Genomic DNA, 19,167 nt, shown 5'->3' with positions numbered 1-19,167 from the left:
GTGAGAAAGAGCTGGCTGTGCCGCTTCAGAGCTGTGTGACCCGGGGCAAACTCCTTAACCTCTCTGTGTCTCACACACCCTATCTTTACCAGATTCCATAGGGCAAGACTTTGCACAGTTAAATCTATGTGATCAGCAAACATTAACTGAGAACCATCTACGTACCAGGGGCCTGTGGCCACTGCAGCAAACCAGACAGCGTGTCTGGGGGCGGGGGGTGAGGGAGATGAAAGCAGCCACATGGACAGCACTCCAAGGGGAGCTGTGAGGCAGGCTGGGTGGAACGGGAATGGGGGCCGCGGGAGAAGAGGACAGGCCAAGCTACCCTGGCTGGGGGGTCGGGAGGGAGCCAGCAGAAGGGTGAGCTGAAGGCCTCATTTTCAACAGCAAGAATTCCAGCTAACTCCGCTTGCTCTGTGCCAGGAACTGTTCCCAAAACCAATCCTTATAACTGCCTGCTGAGGTTATATGCCATTTGGAGGTCTACGCCCATTTTCCAGATGAGGAAACAGAGACACAGAGAGGGTAAGTGACTTGCCCAAGGTCACACGGCTAGAAAGTGGTGGAGGTGGGACATGAACCCAGGCGGGCTGGACCCAAGCTGCATGTCCTTATCTGACTGCACTGTAGACTTAAGCTATGCCATCATCATCACCTAAGAAGGATGCCTCTGTGCTGTGGCCATTTTTCAAATCGAGGCCAGCCTTTAAGGGGCAGGATGGCTGAATGCGATACATTACTCGGGGCACTTGTAAGTGAAGTCGGAGGAGGGGGAGGGGCCAGAGAGGGGCTGTCTAGTCCCCACATCAGCTGTGATGCTCAGCCAGGAATCATAAACTCTGTGTCTACCAGGCTGGTGGGTAAGAAAGAGTGAAGAGGGCCGGGTGGGAAGTTCAAGAGCAGGTGTGAGCAGCCGCTACAAAGAGCAACAGCGGAACAGCCACAGAGGAACCCGGGCCTGATGGAGTCAGACCCTTCCATGTTTGTTCCCAGGTCAGAAACCAGGGTTGGATGTGAAACCCCATGCGTTGCCAATATGGGACACCAACTCGTCCCCACCACCCTGTCCCCAACACTGTGTGGGCCCAAGTAAGCCACACCGGGGGCCACATCTACACTGCTAATTTGCAACCTTTGCTATAAGGAGAGAGGCAGTGAGGAGAGAGGCAGTGAATCCACAGCAGCACCTGCTTCTCAGGTGAGCCTTTCACTGCCTGGGGAGGGAGGATAAGTGGGCGTGTCTGTCAATCCCCTCCCGCAGATGAGGAAACAGAGGCTGGCCGACTGCCAAACTACACTCTGGCTCTGAATCTCCTGATCTTTCCATGGGTTTGCGGGCAGGATTGGCTACATAGTTTGCTAGGCCCAGTGTAAAGTGAGAATTGAGGGCCCCTTGTTGGAAAATTAAGAATTTCAAGATGGCGACAGGAGAGCATGAAGGCAAGCGTGAGGCCTTGAGGGGCTACACGGGTCAGATGTTCACGAGGCTGGAGCCCTGTCTGGAGAACCTCTTTCTTGGAAGATCACTGCCTTCCAGAAACCAGGTGCCTCAAATCAAGGCTGCCCCTGGAGTACAAAAGAAATGGGCAAACTGAGGGTCCTTCTAGCAACAGCCCCTTGACCTCTCTGTGCCTCAGTTTCCTCATCTAGAAAATGGACACAACAATAGTTCCACCAGGCTGGGCTGTTCTGAAGATACACTGACACCATGAGTGCCCAGGATGTGGCCAGCTCAGTGTCCGAGGCCTCCTAAGTGCTCGCAGGCACTAGCCACCTGGTTCCCAAGGGGTCTTTGCTATCTCAGGGCCGTCGCTTGACATGTGGGTGGGAATGAGACCCTTCCATCAAACGCTTTGGCTCCGCACACACGCGCTTATGCGTCAGGACGGGAGGCCCTGAATGCAGAGGCTTCCACTGAGCAAACGGACTGAGGCTCCTTGGAAGCATCCGAGGGGCTGTTCTCTGAACCACATTTCTGCCCTGGGGTCTTTCAAACCCAGCCTTTCGGATGGAGGCAGGAAAAGAATAAAGAAAACAGCTTAGGGAGGGTGGGAGGGAGGCTTAAGAGGAAGGGAATATGGGGATATGTGTATACATATAGCTGATTCACTTTGTTGTACACCAGAAACTAACACAACATTGTACAGCAATTATACTCCAATAAAGATGTGAAACATAGGGCTTCCCTGGTGGCACAGTGGCTGAGAGTCTGCCTGCCGATGCAGGGGACACAGGTTCGTGCCCTGGTCCGGGAAGATCTCACATGCCGCGGAGCGGCTGGGCCCGTGAGCCATGGCCGCTGAACCTGTGCGTCCAGAGCCTGTGCTCTGCAACGGGAGAGGCCACAACAGTGAGAGGTCCGCGTACCGCAAAAAACAAAACAAAACAAAACAGATGTGAAACAAAAAACAACTGAGCAAAACAACTTAGCACAGGCATGCACGTGTGCACACCTAACCCACAGTCAACCCAGAGAGCAGGGGGATGCCCACTTTACATCTTTCTTCTTCTGGAACTGATACTGACTTAAGACTGTGGGCACCTGCTGGGTGAGCCGAGGACCATTCCCATCCTTGCTCTGGTTGTGGGCTGAGGCGTTGGCTCCCTGCATCCATGTGTGCCCTTGTGCAGTCTGGGGAACCCCGGTTTGTCCTCCACATGTCCTTTCAGGGCTTGAGGAGGAGCAGCTCGGCCTCGCCCTGTGTCTCACATTCCTTACTGACCCTCTCTGCCCCAGAACCTAGCTGGAGGGGGACAGGACTACAGTGGAGGGCCCGGGGAGCTGGGAGGGAGGGAGATAATTAGGGAAAAGAGGAAAAAAAAAAAGGATATGCTGCAGAGAACTTCCAAGGATTCAGCACTACTGTGACACGGGCTCTGTCTAGAGTCAGACCTGCCCTGGGTTCAAAGCCTGGAGCCGCTGGCTTTGTGCTGTTTAATAACCACAGCTAATGCTAGTTAACTACCCACTCCATACCAGGTGCTGTATTAAGTGCCCCACATGCATAATCTCACTTAATCCTTTTAACAGCCCTTGAGGCAGCCACATGGTGAGGGAGCTGGGTGCCAGCCCGAGCCATCTGACAACCCAGTGGGTAGGAATTTGGGCTCTGGAGCTGGTTTCTTCACTGGGAATTGGAGCCGACGACAACCACTCTGCGGGGCTGTAATCAGGCAAAGCGCTTCAGCCCACAGCACCTGGCACAGAGGTCGCGCTCGAAAAATCTACTTCATGATGATGATAGACACTAGCGTTATTATCAAAATTCGTAGCACGTGTCACCACCAGTATTATGACTACTGAGTTATGCCAGGGGAAACTGAGGCCCAGAAAGGGGGCGGCCGCGAGAGAACTGCTGTGTCTACTCTCTGACTTTTCTAAAGGGCGAGCCTCGAATTGTCCCAGAGGACGATCCCGCAGAGGCATGGATCTGCAGGGCCTCTTGGCACCCATCGGGCTGGGTTTAAGGGGTTGGGGTGTGGTGCAGTGAGGCCCGGGTGGAAGGCTGGTGGCCTCCAGGAAAGGCCCAGGCAAACACTGCCTCGGCTGAGAAACCACTGTCCCCAGTGCGTGGGCAGGGCCCCCAGTGGCTGGGGAGGGCGGGTGAGCTGCTGCCCCCCAGCGGGCTGTCTCAAGAACCAGACCATGCCCTCCCACGGCGCTGCACTCATGCCCTCACACCCCGGGTGTGTCACTGTGCGGCTGTCACTGTCGCTTTCCTTCCTGGTCCTTCACAAACAGTGAATTCCTTGAGAGAGGAGCCTGTCTCTCCTGAAATGGCTACGTGCCAGGCGCCTAGCACAGTGCCTGGTACAAACGACACATGTGCGGGATGGTGGTTCCACTAAGGGGTAACAGCAACCCTCCTCTGCTGCTTAATAAAAGATACAGCATAGGAAGGTGTGTAGCAGAGGCCAACACACAGTGAGCTGGTGATTTTGATCATGCCTGGTAGGATAACTCCATGAAAACTGCCTGGCAAAATGGACCGGACTGGTTCCCCTAAACCCTGACATCTTCCCCTGGCTCTGACCTTTGCTGGCCACTGGCTTTGTCTGAAACCGGGTCTGTGCTTTCCTGGCGGAGCTCGTCTCCCAGAGAAGGTTCACAGCGACCCCTGCTGCCCGCGCTCGCAACGGCCTCAAGCCCCCCGCCAGAACACCCAACAAAGCCAGGCTCTGAGCAGGCTCTGGATTTCCAGGGGTTGATGAAAACTACCACCAGAACAATGGCAGGAGGAAGAGACACCATATGTAATGATGTTCGGGGGACACTAATTCCCTGTCTTCTCAAAATAAACATAAAACGTGAGATCAGACAAAGCGCTTTTCCCTTCGCCTTGCGGTCTTTTGTTTCCCTGGATAAGTGTCATCCTCAACAGGCTGCGGAACCAAGCGAAACTGTCATTTCGGCAGGATGCTGTTTCCTGCTCAACATGTGCTGCTCAGGCCAATCCCGTTTTGACCTGGCAGTTCTTAAACTGGACTCTTTAAAAAGCAGGAGCATGGCTGAAACCAGCGGCCGTGCGAGGCTCGGGATACATACCTTCTCGTGACGGCGACCCACTCCTCTCGACTCGTCTCCCCAGATGCTGGGAGATGGAAAACAGCCTCCTGCAGATGGTGACCCCACCTTACCAGGCTGATACTACCACGCAGGGGACCCTGGGATCATAGCTAAGACCCTGCTACTAAGAAATCGACAGGGTCCCCGTCTTTGCATCAGCACTGGGCTCATGTCTGTTAATGAACTGGGTGCCAGTGTATGATTTAGAATTGGGGGGGAACGACAGGGATTTTTACAGTAGACCCTTCAAGTGGTTCTCCATTCTTCACACCACGGAGCAGGAGCAAAGAGGGTAGATTTCACACAAAGATAATACACGCTTCCCAGTCTCCAAAATCTAGGACTTACATTTTGCAACCACAGCTGACCTGGCAAATGCTAATTGCTAATCCTAATCGGGATCTAGCTCTCCTGATCTTCACGCCAGAACTGGACAAATGCAGGTTAAACAAACAAGGTCTAGTACACAGAATTCTAAATGTTCACCCTTGTGCAGGCCACAGAGCTGTAGGTCCCCAGAATACTCTTAGATTGCAGCCGAGCTTCCATGATCTGCTTGGTTGGGGCCAATGTCATCTGCCTTAGGTTCTGACAGCTAGAAGGGTCTGTTCTCTGCGCCACACAGCACACGCCTGGAGAGTGCCCTGGCTTTATAAACGTTTCCCCCTTATGCCCTCTCTTTAAAGACGTTTCACCCAAGGCTTGGTGCTGGGTGGTACCTAACTTATCTGAAAAACCGAACAGTGTCATGTACTAGCACAGGGGTTGCAAACCCGTGGCCCTGGGGTACATCCGGCCCTCAGGTAGACGTTGTCCCACACAGAGTGTTTTTAGAAAGTGAATTAGTTGCCCACTCAAGAATCCAGATTGCCAGTTTCTCTTTCAAAACGCGGGAAGAACTGGTCCTATGACATCTGCGTCCCTGCCCAGCATCACCGCTGGCCCTCCAGTCCGTCAGTTCCCACCCAGTCTGCTCTGCCAGACTGTTTGCTGCCTGGCCCCCAAGAGATCTCTGAGTTTTGACTCCTGCGCTGTAGCGTCTGCTGGTGGACTGCATTACTTAGGCAGGTGGTCCCCCCTCATTTCAAAGCGGGCTTTCCATAGACAGCAGTGCAGATCAGGGCTGCCCAGCCATGGCTGGATATCAGAATCCCCTGGGGCGCTCTGATCCAAATACCAGCATCTGGGCTCCACCCCTGATCAACTGAATGCAACTTTCTGGGGGCGGAGCCTGAGCAAAGGTGTATTTATAAAAGTCACCAGGTGATTCAAAGGTGCAGAGAAGGTAGTGGGCCACCGGCTTAAAGCAAAGGATGCCTCGGGCGGCAGGATTTCAGGCAGACCATGGGCAGAGCTGGGCGTCAGCCGCCTGGGTCTCTGCCCCGCCTGCAGGCCGCTGGTGGGGATGAAGAAGACTGACTGCCCTGTTTGGACATGTTTCTGCCCAGCGGTCTGGAGGGCAATGTCTGAGACTAAGGGAGATACATCAAAGGCAGCCAGAAGATGACCTCTGAGAGGCCACCGCACTGGCCTCTGGCAGACCATCAAGAACCCGAAGGCTCAGCTGCTCGCCCCGACACGACGGCCCCACGGACCGGACCAGCGCCTCTCACCTGAAGAGCTCGCGGATCTCGCGGCTGTCAGCCTGGAAGGGGATGTTCCGCACCAGGATCTTGGATGTTGCCTGCTTTCTGGGCACTTGTTTCTTCCGAGCGGAGGTCAGGGCCGGCCTGGAGGGTCGGCGGAAAGGCTTCAGGTTATTCGGGGCCTCGGCAGCTGCTGCCCTCTGCTGACTCCACCGGCCCCCCTCCCCCCACCAGCACCGATGCTCTTGTCCTCTGTTCAGGTGAGGGACTCGAGGGCTCTGCGTGGACGCAGCTGAGAGGAAAGGGGAAGGAGGCGGGCCCCCCTGGGTGGCACACAGCCTAATTATCTTCTCTCTCCAGCAGCTGTGGATGTCCCGTCGGCACATCCTGACCTGGGGTGTCTGCTGCCTTTCATCTGAGACACTCAGGGACTAGCAGGGACTTAAGAACTCTGATGGGGGGTGGGGGCAGTCTCTCCCTAAACCCAGTCTCCTCTGTCTCTTTCTTTGCAGGTGCCCAGAAAGACGCCAGCTGTCCCAAGGTCTTGTTGGAGACATTTCCTCACGAACCTGAAGCGCAGCATCCAGGGGCCTGGAGCAGTTTCTAACCACGGAGGGGGGTCAGGGCTGTGAGACGAAACTCTCTCTACCTGAGGTTCAAGGCCATCCCTAACCTGTCCCCCTGCTCTTCCAGGGAAACCCTCCACTCCATGGAAGCAGGGGAGGGTCACGAGCACAGCCATGAGTTGACAATATGGGTGTGAATACCGCGTCGGCCACTTAGGATCTGTGTGACCTTGGACAAGTTATTACTTGGCCTCTCTGGGCCTCTCAACTGTAAATCAGGCCTAATAATAGTGCCAACCTCATCGGATTGTTTGAGGATTTCATGAAAGACACGTCGAAACACTCTGCACTGTGCCTAGCACAGGGTAAGCGTTCCATAAACGGTAGCTGTGATTATGAGGACGGTTATGACTCACTTCCTTTAAGTCTGCTCTAACTGTCTCCACTAAAATAGCAGCCCACTCCCACTCCCACCCCTGGCTCCATGTTCCTGGCACTCATCACTATCCAAGAGCATATTACATATTCAGTCATGTTTCTCTTTATGGTCTGTCCTCTAGGGCCGTGCTCTCTGACACGGCAGCCACCAGCTGCACGTGGCTAACAGTTAAATTGATATTAAAATGACACAAAATTAAAAATTCAACTCCTTGGTTGCTGGGCTAGCCAGCCTCCAAGATGGTTCCCAATGGTCTCTGCCTCTTGGTATTCATGCCCCTTGTGTACTCCTCTCCTGCTCTGAGACTAGGTCATAAAAGACACTGCCGCTTCCTCCCTCTTCTCTCTTGGATCACTCGCTCTGGGGGAAACCAGCTGCCAGGCTGTAAGGACACTTGTGCAAGCCTAGGGAGAGGCCAACGTGGTGAGGAACTGTGGCCTCCTGCCAACAGCCATGTGAATGTGCCATTTTGCAGGTGAAGCCATCAACCCCAGTTGAGCCTTCAGACGAGACTGCAGCCCTGGCCAACGTCTTGACGGCAACCTCGTAAGAGATGCCAAGACGGAACTTCCCAGCTAAGCTGCTCCTGAATTCCTGACCCTCAGGAACTGTGAGATTATAAATGCTTGCTGTTTAAAGCTGTTAAGTTTTGGGATACTTGGTTAGGTAGCGATAGATAATTAACACAGTGGTAGCTGCCACGTTTCAAGAGCTCAAATGCCATGTGTGGCAAGGGGCTACCACGCTGGGCAGTGCAGATGTAGAACATTATAGGATGTTTTCATCATCGCAGAAACTTCTATCAAATAGCGCCGCCCTAGAATGTAAACCCCACGAGGAATCTCCCTCCCCAGCTCCTGGGAAGAGTGTCTGGTGCCCAGTAGGCTTTCTGTAATTTTTTGTTGAATAAAATAAAAACTAAATGAACACTGCCTAGGAACTGAGAGCCTGCAAGGTGACTTCAGCCTGACTCCCTGGAGTCAGGGGACTGAGAAGACAGACCGGCACCACTGGCTGAGTGATCACGTGCTGGCCACGTGCTAGATGCTTCATGCACAACCTCCAGTTTTCACATTTTACTTTACGGGCAAGATCAGCTGCCCAAGGTCACACAGCCTCTGGATTAGAACCCAAAGCTGCAGGGCACAAAGCTGGACGCCCCTCCCCACTCTTAATTCATGGCTCAAGAACGCCCGTTAGCTTCTGGGGGCTCCCACACCAAGCCTTCTTCTGGCTAAGGATGCTCAGCATGGAATGGACTGGGATGGGTGGACACCACCAGAGGTGGCCGAGGCTGGCTTCACAGGTAGCATTAAAAAACAGAGAGAGAAGGAAGAGATAGCGGCAGCTTCAGGTCAGCTCACTGGCAGCTAATCTGCTCAACGACCACAACAAATGACCGACTTGCTGAAAACCATCAAATAAACATCTTAAACCAGCCCAAGGATTGTTAGAGGCAGTCATTTCATCACCTGAGGCGGACAGATGGGATTGACAATGACAACAATGATAAAGGCTGACCCCAGGTACACGTTACATGCCGGGCACTGTTCAAAGCAGCTCCAGTGTATTAGTTCAATTAGGACTTGCAAGGGTGAAGATGTAGGGGCAAAACTAAAACCCCCAAGAGACCTCCACTACTTTAGGAAACTGGTCATTGGGTCCAGTGGTCTGTCTCCATCTCTAACATCTACTGAACCTCTTTCAAATTAAGTGGAGGCTGTCTCTGGGCACCGTTGTCCAGCTCCAAGAAAGCAAGCCCCATAATGTGAGACGTCTAGGTTTGCTCACTGCTTCTGGTTCGTCCAAGGCTTCAGCAACTTGCAAGTCTCCCTGGGTTTATTTATAGGGCCAAGATAAGTGGGTTTTGCTAGCTTCTCCCACCTGTGTTCCTTTTGTTATAATAGATGTGTACTAACACGTTTACTCCGGGGACTGGCGTGGTCCCAGTTTACCAGGGAAATGGGTATCGGAGCTGGCATGCAGGACACCTGCTTAATTAGGAAGGGGTCCCAGGGTGAGGGGGGGTTGGGTCGGGGAGGATGTTCAAAGACCATGAGACACCCTCCAGGGCAGCGGCACCAACACAAAAGGGACGGACTCAACCCAAGGAAGAGGGGGCAGGGGAGACTCACTTGGTGGCTCGTTCTGAGATCCTGACTTCCAGCTTGTGGCCGTCCATGACGTGACCCTGAGAGATGAGACAACACAGCCTGTCCCTCTGTCCTCTTAGAAGCACTCACCCGTAGCCCTGTCCTTCACCGGAGAGGGCTTCGGCTGAGTGAGGGGAGAGAGAACTTCGAGGGGGCACTGACTGTTCCCAGGAGACAAGCCCGCTGGAGTCAAGGACAGAGGAGGGCTTTTCCTGGAAGTGGTTCCCGCTGAGCCCGGGCAGCAGCTGGTGCTTACGGAGACCCAGCCTTCCAAGTCCTCTGGAGCCACGAGTGGGCCTTGACCTTTAAGCCATTCAAGGGGCACAGAATTTTCCATTGTTTATAAGCATTTTCAGGCAAAGTAAGCCCCTTTGGTCTGACTTGCAGAGAGAGAGTTTGGTTTGGATTGTATGCTGTTAAAAAAAAAAATTCTAAATCACAGCAGAGATGCATCTAAAGCTAGGCTCTTAACATGGGTCCCTTAAGGCAAAACTGGTGTATTAGCAAAATTACCCTTGAAAGTCCTTTAAAGTCTCCCATAAAATACAGCACACGTAGCTTCGTATAAACAGTTCTTTGCGGCAATATGCCCGTATGTAGCACACAGCGACGCACAGAACATAACTCTAATGTGTGCAAGGTAGAATCTGACAGGCTCCTGAATTACACGGAAGAGAAAGACAGACCACTGGGCGTGCAGAGCTGAAATCCAGTTAAATGAGTACACAGCATCTAATGAAAAAGTTGGATTTCTAGTGTCTCTTGAAAAAACAACAAACAAAACAAAAAACCAGAGAAGATCTGGTATGGCTGGGGCCCACCTGCCCGTCAGGCAGTAACTGGCTGAGGCCAAGAAGTGGCTGCCCCGTTAGAAGGGGTGCAGGTGCCCAGGTTCTGTTCTGGGTGTTGCTGGCCCCGTCGCTAGTTTACAGCTAGCCTGGCCCCATGGGCATGTGAGGTGGAGAGCAGAGAGACTTTCCAAGTGAGAGCAGAGGCCCCAGAGGCCATGCCTCCCCATCACCCCACCCAAACCCAATTCAGCCCTCCCTGGAGTTGCTTTGGGCCAAGGGGAGGGTCATCAAAATTCTACAAAAACGATCATATCGGCTAAGTGCCCAGTTACATTTCCTATAATCCCCAAGGCCTTTCGCTTGACTAGCAAGCTCTACTGCGACAGACTCCATCACCTGGAGGGTCCCTATAAAGCCAGGCTTCACAGGGAGGTGGGCCGGTATGGGTGCCCTTTTCACCCGGTATCCAGCCCAGCTGTGCAGGCCCAAGCACACGTCTCAGAGAGAATGGGAGCTGGGAGGGCGCGCAGCTTGCTACACGCTCGCTTGTAAACTTGGCCCTGGTCAACTCCATCTTATGTTGCCGCTGCCTGGATGGCCTGTACAGACACATGACATCCTGAATAGGGTTTAAAAGGGATCCTGGACCCCCTGGAGCAAGCGGGCCTCCAGAAAGAAAGAGGCTCGTGAGAAAGCATTGTCCCTTGTCCCCTTCCTGCTATCGAAGGGCCTGGGGACGTGGGGTGTCAGGGAAGGTGCTGAGGACACTGTCCTAAGCTGAGGCCTGGCCCACTTTGGGGCTCTGTTCTGCTCCCTGTAAGCTCAGCTCCCTTCCTGCCATCCAGGGCCCTGATCTGTTCCTGCACTTCGACCTAGCAGGAGAGCATCGCTCCTTTCTCAGTAGGACCTGAGTCTGTGTCCCAAACACCTGTGCGTTCAGCCCCCTTCTCCCCACTTTCACTGCGTCCACCCTGACCTGTGCCTGGAGGACTCAACGGTCTCCAACCTGCCCTCCTATGATGCACCCTCCACACAGCAGCTGGAGAGATTGCTCTGCAGCAGAAATCAGATCCTTCCCCAAAGTGCTCCAAGCCCTCCGATGGGATCGCACTGCCTCTATGTTGAATTCCACGGTCCATAAAAGGTCTGCAAGATCCAGCTCCACGTACCTCCCGCCCTGTCCCCTGTCCCGGCCACACGGGCCTCTTTCTGCTCCCCAGACACAGTAAGCTCACTGCTGGCCCCGAGCCCCTGCCCCAGACCCTTTGCACGTGTTGTTCCGAGACCTCTGTGTAGTTGACTCCTCTTGTCAATGAGGTGTCAGCTCAACTGTCACGTCCTCAGAGAGGGCCTCTCCTGACCACGCGATCGAAAGGAGCCTTCCCCTCACCACAGTGTCTGCTTTATCTGCTTCCGAGCACTTCTCATGACCTGGTCTTGGCGTATTTCTTCAGAGGTCTGCTTCACCCATCTCCCTGAGGTCTGGCACAAACCAGGCTCTTGATCAAGAGTTGCAGACTGAAGGAATTACTTGTAGTGACTGTGGGGGGCTGAGGAAGGTTCAAGGCCGTGGGCCACGGTCCCCTAGGGAACTGGAGAAAGCAATGGGCCTGGGAAGATGTGGGCTGATCTGCATTCCCACTCAATTTCAGAAGATTGACGGGATACCGCCCCACCTGCCTCGTGCCCCTGTGGACCTCGGCTGAGAATCCCCACTTACCTGGAGCTGTTTGAGAGCTTTCTGGGCCTGCTCCGGTTTCCTGTATTCCACGAATCCAAACCCCATGGACAGCAGCGCTCCTGAAAGACAGAGAGGTGGGAATCGTACTGGGGCATCAGGCAGGGAGGAAAACAAAGAAGGTGCACCAGACCAAGTTCAAAGGCTCCGAGGGGCCCCTGGACGGCCCCTCGACATTCTCATTTCTTCATGCCCCTCTTTGTTCCCAAAAAGATCCCAGCTCCCGGCTGGCCATTTATTACCAGTCGTCTTGAAGAATCAGCCAGCGAGGTTATATAGCCGCCACCTGAGGCCCAGTTGACTATTAATTAACAGATGATCGACGTGATAATTAACTTCATAATAGAATTCCGCCTTTGGGAGGGAGGGATGACCATGGCCACGACAGGCGGCAAAACCTCTACCCGGGCAGTCCCCTGCTTTCATACATAATGCATAATAGGAACACATGCATCAAAGTCAAGCACGCCAAGGGCTTACTCTTTACAAAGTATTTCTGACCACCCAGTTACACCTGGTTCCTGGGCTTCAGACATAAGGTTGGGACAGGGAGGCTGTGACCACCTCGTTAGAACTCCTCTGGTTCCCTATTGCTGGGTCGTGAGTAGCAAGAGTTCAGATAGCCAGGGGTATCTCCAAAATTTATAGAGAACTCTGCTTCCTGACTGTAAATATGTATAACTGGGGGCACACAAGAATAAGGTCTCTAATTACACCGTGCTCTTTGACACAAATGTGATGCATGCCTCCGCCCCCGCGGCTCATGCTGATTTACTAATTTTACTATTTTTTTTCACAGTTGAACTCAAAGAGGGTCGGCTGAAGGCTGATGGGCCCAAATGAGGCTCAGAGTTCACCACTGTTGACCCAGCAGTCCTCATCTTCGTCTGTATCGTTTGTGAGGCTGTGCCCCTGCTTGTTTGCATTTCTACTCACAACTATGTGTTATAAAACGAGGGCCCAGGGCTTCCCTGGTGGCGCAGTGGTTGAGAGTCCGCCTGCCGATGCAGGGGACACGGGTTTGTGCCCTGGTCCGGGAGGATCCCACATGCCACAGAGCGGCTGGGCCCATGAGCCATGGCCGCTGAGCCTGCGCGTCCGGAGCCTGCGCTCCGCAACGGGAGAGGCCACAACAGTGAGAGGCCCGCGTACCGCAAAAAACAAAAAACAACAAACAAAAAAAAAACCGAGGGCCCAAAGCAGGAAGAAATTCCACAAACAGCCCAGACATGGTTCTGCGGGCAACAGGAAGGAGATTCAGACAGAACGGATGGCTGGTGGGTAGCGCCACCCCGTGGTGACTTTCAGTATTTGTTTTCCAGTGGATATGTGAAAACTGTTCTTAGGGCCAAGGCTGGAGGGTCTGTGCCCGTAGGATATTTAAAAAGCTCATTAAGATGGTGTTAAAGGCAACTACAGAGAGTCAAGTTCATTGCCGATTCAGTGACGCTGTGCAGATCCATTCTGCCCTTCTCCTGCCCTGGAACGCTGATGTCCACAGACAGCACGACTTGGGCTCCCCGGCCTTCTGGTTTCCTGTTTGGTTTACGCAATGGAAAGGTCCGATCTGACGCAGGCGGGTGGAGGAGGGAGAGTTGGGGGCCCCGTTCTTTCCACACACCCCATCGCCTACCCGCTTTGGTGTGGTCCTGGCAGCGCCAGTGTCCAACCCACACCCTTGGCTCTGCTGGGGCCCTTCTTCTGTGGCTCTGGTCACACCACTCCCTCCCCGCGGCCTCTGGGCTCCGCAGGGGAGGGGCGTTCTCCCACATGATCCACTGCCTCGACATTCCCCTGTGGGTCCCCTCAGCCCAGCCCACAACCTGGGCACTTGGCCCCTTTACTACAAACATCTCCTTGACAACCCCCGCTGAGTGTGCTCTCTGGTTCCTGCTGAGACCCTCGCTGATAACAGACACCGTCTAGATTCCCCCCAAGCTGTGATGGATGAGCCCCAGAGAGCAGGGCTCTCAAATACAGGCTCTTAAAAAAGACAGTGTAGCTTCAAGAGCTGCCCATGACACTGAAAGATCAGATAACAGCTCTAAAGCACCCTGAAGAGCGCTCCCGAGGGCCGAGAGGCAGGCTCCACGGAGCGTCTGATTGTGGAGAGAGGCACGGTGACACTACAGCCTGCAGGGACAGCCCTGGATGGAACTGGCGACCCCTCTGCCAGCCTGTCTCACCCGCCAGACTTCAGGGGTCACCTCTTGTTCTGAACTCCGTCCCCAGCCCCCCCAGACTGGGCCTTCATGTCGTTCACTAGGTGCTTAGCTGCCTTTCCTTGTAGCCCAAACTACATCTGCGGTTCCTGGTGAACAGGGATGTTATGGTTTGAACTGTGCCCAGCCCCGCAGTGTGCGTTAAAGTCCTAACCTGCACATCTCAGAATGTGACCGTATCTGGAGACAGATCCTTTGCAGAGGTAATCAAGGCAAAAATGAGGTCATGAGGTTAAGCGCTAATCCAATATGATCGGTATCCTTACAAAAAAGAAAAGGGGTGGTGGTGAACTCTGAACACAGGACAGGTGCACACGGGAGAATGCCATGTGAACATGAAGACAATCACTTACAGGCCAAGGAGAGAGGCTGGAACAGATCCTTCCCTCACAAGCACTCAGAACGAACCAACCCTGCCCACACCTTGATCCTGGACTTCTGGCTCCCAGAACTGTGGGGTAATAAACTTCTGTGGTGGAAGCCACCTAGTTTGTGGTGCTTTATTATGGCACCCCTAGCAAACGAATACAAGGAACTCCCCAAATTCTATGCCACCCGTCTGCTTCAGACCCTCCAAGGCTCCTCTGGCAAAAAGCCCAGACTCGGGCTTCCCTGGTGGCACAGTGGTTGAGAGTCTGCCTGCCGATGCAGGGGACACGGATTCGTGCCCCGGTCCGGGAAGATCCCATATGCCGCGGAGCGGCTGGGCCCGTGAGCCATGGCCGCTGAGCCTGCGCATCCGGAGCCTGTGCTCCACAACGGGAGAGGCCACAGCAGTGAGACGCCTGCGTACCGCAAAAACAAACAAACAAACAAAAAAGCCCAGACTCCTCTGCCTGGCAGAAAGCCATTCTGTGCTCTGGACTCAGCCTACCTTTCTAGGTGCCTCTTCTGCCTCTTCACTACATTCCCGACCGGCGACTACGCCCTCTCCCGCCTCCGTCACCCACACCCGGCTCCCACCAGCTGACTGCGAGTCGCGGTCTGACGTGGAGACCCCTGGCCTGGGCTCCTGTCCAGCCAGGGCCCCTCTACCAGACCCCTTGTCGCTCTGTGCTGTAACCACTGGCTCATTAGTCTCTCAGGACACAGCCATGGGACAGCCCACGTGGCATCCCTACAAGTCCCGCCAAACTGAAGGGATGGGGACCGCACAGCTGTGAGAAAGCAAGCAACAATGGCCTCTCATGTGCAGGAAGCCAGGACTGGAGAAGAAACAGAGAGACGCCAAGGGACTCGTGGGAACGCCTGAGGCTGACAGGAGAGATGAGGGTGGGGTCTGCATGGCCCAGGCACCCAGGGGCCCGTGAGGTGCGTGGCTGATGGCTCAGTGGAATGTTCCGGATGTTCTACATTGGGGTCATTTCTCTTGGAAGGGAAGAGGGAAAGCCCAAGATGGGTCTGTTCTTGCTCTTCCCTGGGAGATTTCCAGAGCACAGAGATGCTGGGGACAGGGAGAGGCTTCTGCCACGGAACAGGGTCAACCCTGCCAGCCCTCTAATCGCACTGCTCTGAAACCACCCGACAGTCCAGGGTGGCAAAGGGTCTAGGTTCAGAAGAATCTGACATGCATGGCTGCTCCCACCGGAAACCAGGAGTCTCCAGGGACCCAGAAAGGAGGACCATTTTAGACAAGCCAAAAGAGAGAGCGTGGGGCTGCCAATGCTTCAGAATGAAAGAAGACCCTCAGATTAAGCAAGAGAGAGGTACCCTTACCCCCTACCCAGAGCGACACTGTTTCTTTCAGAATTGTTCCTTTCTGACTGAGATCTCCTGCGAAATACCTGCTTTGTTCTTCTTCTTGGAAATGGAGCAGCTCTTCACCACACCCACTTTGGAAAACACCTGGAAGAGAACGTCGACATGTATTATCAGAGTTTCTGGGCGAATCCCGCAACCTGGTGTAGGCGTGTCTTGAAAGACAGAGGGGACCAGGCAACTGCAGGCATGGAGAGAGCAAGAGTAAGAGCAGAGCTAACCCCGGATGCGCTTCCGTGGCCAGGCCCTGGCCCGAGCCCTCTGCCTGCGTGAACTCATCCAGCCCTTGCAGTGATTCTACCAGGTAGGTGTTACTACCCAGAAGACTGACCCATTTTGCAGATGACAAAACTGAGGCTCCAAGGGGTTAGACATGCACACCTAGGGTCACAAAGCTGGGAAGCCCTGGAGCTGATATTTGGATCCAGGCGCCAGAGCCCAGGTTCTAAACACCATGCAGGTGGGGGTCCTGGCCAGACACTAGGCTCCCCAAATTTCCCCTAATATCATCTCGGGGGTCCCCAAAATATCTGGAGGCACTGGATCATGGCTTACTTTAAGTAGCTTGGACGGTCCCTTAGGGTTCCCTGTAAGGGCCACTGGGCTGGGTCCTGGCTCCCAGTGTCCAAGAAGGACCTGGGACACTGAACAGTCCAGGGAATCACCGAGGGTCATGCAGTGGGGAAGCTGGGCCTACATTTAGAAGCTTGGAGTCCACTGACCCCAGTCCTGACCCTCTCACTGCCCCTGCACCTAACACCAACTAATGTGTAAAACTTTCAAAAATCACATTCTGCTCTATTTTTCCCTTTACTTTTTTTTGTCTCTCTTGCTAGAATTTGAGAACTGACCAGTGCAAACTCCTGTCCTTCTGGTTTACTGTGGTGTCTTCCATGGCACACACAGGGCCCAGGGAGAGGCAGGTGCCGGTCACTGTTCACCGACTGAGTGAAGGGGAAGCAGGGGGGAGGGGGGATCCGGACCAGCAAACAAGAACCGCACGCAGCTGACATCCACTGACTCTCTTATTCCGACTGTCAAACACTTCACTTGAATTATCTCATTCATTCTAATCAGATCTTCCAAACAGCTCCACAGAAGATTCTAGTAACACCCCCCTTTTACAAATGGGGAAACTGAGGCACAGAAAGGCTAAAGGACCAGCCCAGGGTCACACTGTCAGTAAGGAGGGAGGCTGGGACCCAAGTCCAGGCAGACTGACCCTTAAGCACAACTCTCCGCTCAGGATGCTGTTAACAGGAGCCCTGTGAGCTGGACGCTGCGCCCCAGTGTCTCGAATGGGCTGTGTGACCCTAGGTCGGTGAACTGACTTCTCTGAACCTCAGTCTTCACATCTGTAATATGAAGAACCTGGACTAGATCATTTTGGCTGTACCTTCCAGCTCCAGAGTTCTTTTAATTCCAAGGATGCTCTTAGGCTGAAGCTTGGGCACATCTTCCAGGAAAAAAATGGTTCCCGTTGACGACATCCCCGTACCAGATACAGGGGGGCCAGCATAGCAGAAATAAAAAACAAACCCTCTGCAAGCTGGTTTGACCTCTTCAAAGCTATCTAGCCTTTGGACACTACTAGTGTGTGCCTGTTTGTAAAAGCAAACTCAAACCAGACCAAAACGGGTTCAGGAAGTAGCCCAGGAAAAGTCCAAGGGTGGGTTTCCCATTGCCCCAGAGGGTGGACCTCTGCCCTTAAAATGCTGCTGCTTTTGCCAGGCACTTCTGCTGCCGTGGTGGCTTTTCTAACTGGCAAGTGACAGTCACGTCGGAGATGTAGCCAGAGGGTCCCAGCATGCAGGCTCTGACCCCCTGCTTCACCTTGACACCCTGGGCTTTCCCGCCCAATGCAGGCTGGCCTCCTCTCCACCCATCCACCACCTTCCTGCCTCTAGGACTCAGTGGACCCCGTCTCCCCTCTTGAATCCAGCTCTAGGATTTCAGAGCTCAAAAGAATTTGCAGAAACCAATCAGTTCAATCCTCACGGCCTTCTTCCTTTCCAGAACCAGTTCATGGCTGTCAGGCTGCCAATCACCAATTCATGCATTAAAAAAAAAAAAAAAAAAAAAGGCATCGAGCATTTATTCTGTGCCAAACCCAGTTTAAAGAAATGGAGACTCTCCCCATGGACAGTTCTCAGTCCACTGGGGGAGCTCACAGACCCCAGTCCTTTGGCACTAGAATCCCCATTTCCAGATCTCTGGCCCAATTCCTTCTAGAAGCCCCCCAGCACCTATCACTTGGCATTTTCCCAACGCGTACTTGGAGTTCCCCATCCTTTTCCCCTCCGCCCCCTTCCTATGAGTGCAAAACTCTCAGCCCATCAGGGACTCCAGGCAGGACTGCCCCTCCTCCAGATTCACTCAGTGCTGTGTCTTCTGTATGTTCCCACCAGGCCAGGAGGGTGTGCTGGCGTTTACTTCTGGGTGGTTACTCTTGCAGACACCATCTGGGGAGGAGCTTTGTTTTCTGACTACAGCTCTCACACCGCATCCCAACAGGTCCCCTTCAAGTGCACGCGGGTGCCCCTGCCAGCCCTGACTGGTCTGGCCAGGGCTCCGATCTCCGGGTGAGATGTCTACTGGGTGAGATGTCTACTGGACAGCTCGGTGGAGGTGTCAATGCGGTGGCTGTTGGCTGTTAATCTACATGCTGCCACAAGTCACTCGTCCAGGCAGGATAAACACAGTGACCACATCAGCAGACTGGGTCTCCCGCCCCGCCCACCCCCGCCGGCTCCCTCCAGGCCAAGCGGTCACTCACCCCCTTCAGCGTCTCCTCGGTTGTGTCGAAGTGGAGATTTTTGATAAACAGCGTGCACCCGGGAAGGCTCTCCTCCTCCTCTTCCTCCTCCATCTTTGCTGAAGTGTCGTGTGCTTCTCCCTCTGTCTGCTTTTCACCTTCTGGGGTCTTGCCGTCTGCATGGGCATCCCCTGACCAAAACAAATCTGTTAAATGATGCCTTATCTGCCTAAGCCCTGGGACCTAAAGCACAGAACCTGCCAGACCAAGGGTGTTCTGTCTCCGAGTGGGCAGCGTCAGGAAGGGACAGCTTGTGCTGCGTTTTAGCAACTGCTGGGGGGTGGGCTGAGGGAGGGGAGAGACCGCCGTGCTTCCTGCCTCTGTTTTAAAGAGAAAAGAGTATGAAGCACAGACCAAAACCCAGGAGCCATCACTTAGACTGACCCACGTTATATAACCCATATAATTTGAACCTCAAAATAAATTACTGTGAGCTGCAAACGTTAGCGACATGTTCTTTTTCCTCAAAAACCAGCACTTAGCGAACTTTCAAAATAAAATGCAACTTAAAACTGCAAAAATTACAGAATGG

General features: G+C 53.8%; 1 protein-coding gene across 3 annotated transcripts in view; it reads right to left on the bottom strand.

The window, feature by feature from the left end:
* RBM19 (RNA binding motif protein 19) overlaps nt 1-19,167 on the bottom strand; it is a 140,319-nt gene that overhangs the window by 90,373 nt on the left and 30,779 nt on the right. For all 3 annotated transcript variants that reach the window (XM_060118998.1, XM_060118996.1, XM_060118997.1), the window contains exons 17-21: nt 18,597-18,766; nt 15,847-15,907; nt 11,823-11,902; nt 9,294-9,349; nt 6,181-6,297 (exon numbers count right to left, since the gene is read on the bottom strand). In XM_060118998.1, coding sequence (XP_059974981.1) covers nt 6,181-6,297; nt 9,294-9,349; nt 11,823-11,902; nt 15,847-15,907; nt 18,597-18,766 — 484 coding nt within the window. The remainder of the gene's footprint in view (nt 1-6,180; nt 6,298-9,293; nt 9,350-11,822; nt 11,903-15,846; nt 15,908-18,596; nt 18,767-19,167) is intronic.

Source organism: Mesoplodon densirostris, chromosome 15, assembly GCF_025265405.1.
Source record: "Mesoplodon densirostris isolate mMesDen1 chromosome 15, mMesDen1 primary haplotype, whole genome shotgun sequence".
NCBI classification, from domain to species: Eukaryota; Metazoa; Chordata; class Mammalia; order Artiodactyla; family Ziphiidae; genus Mesoplodon; species Mesoplodon densirostris.
The sequence above is the reverse complement of the archived record's forward strand: the minus strand, read 5'-3'. Positions and strand labels throughout refer to the sequence as shown.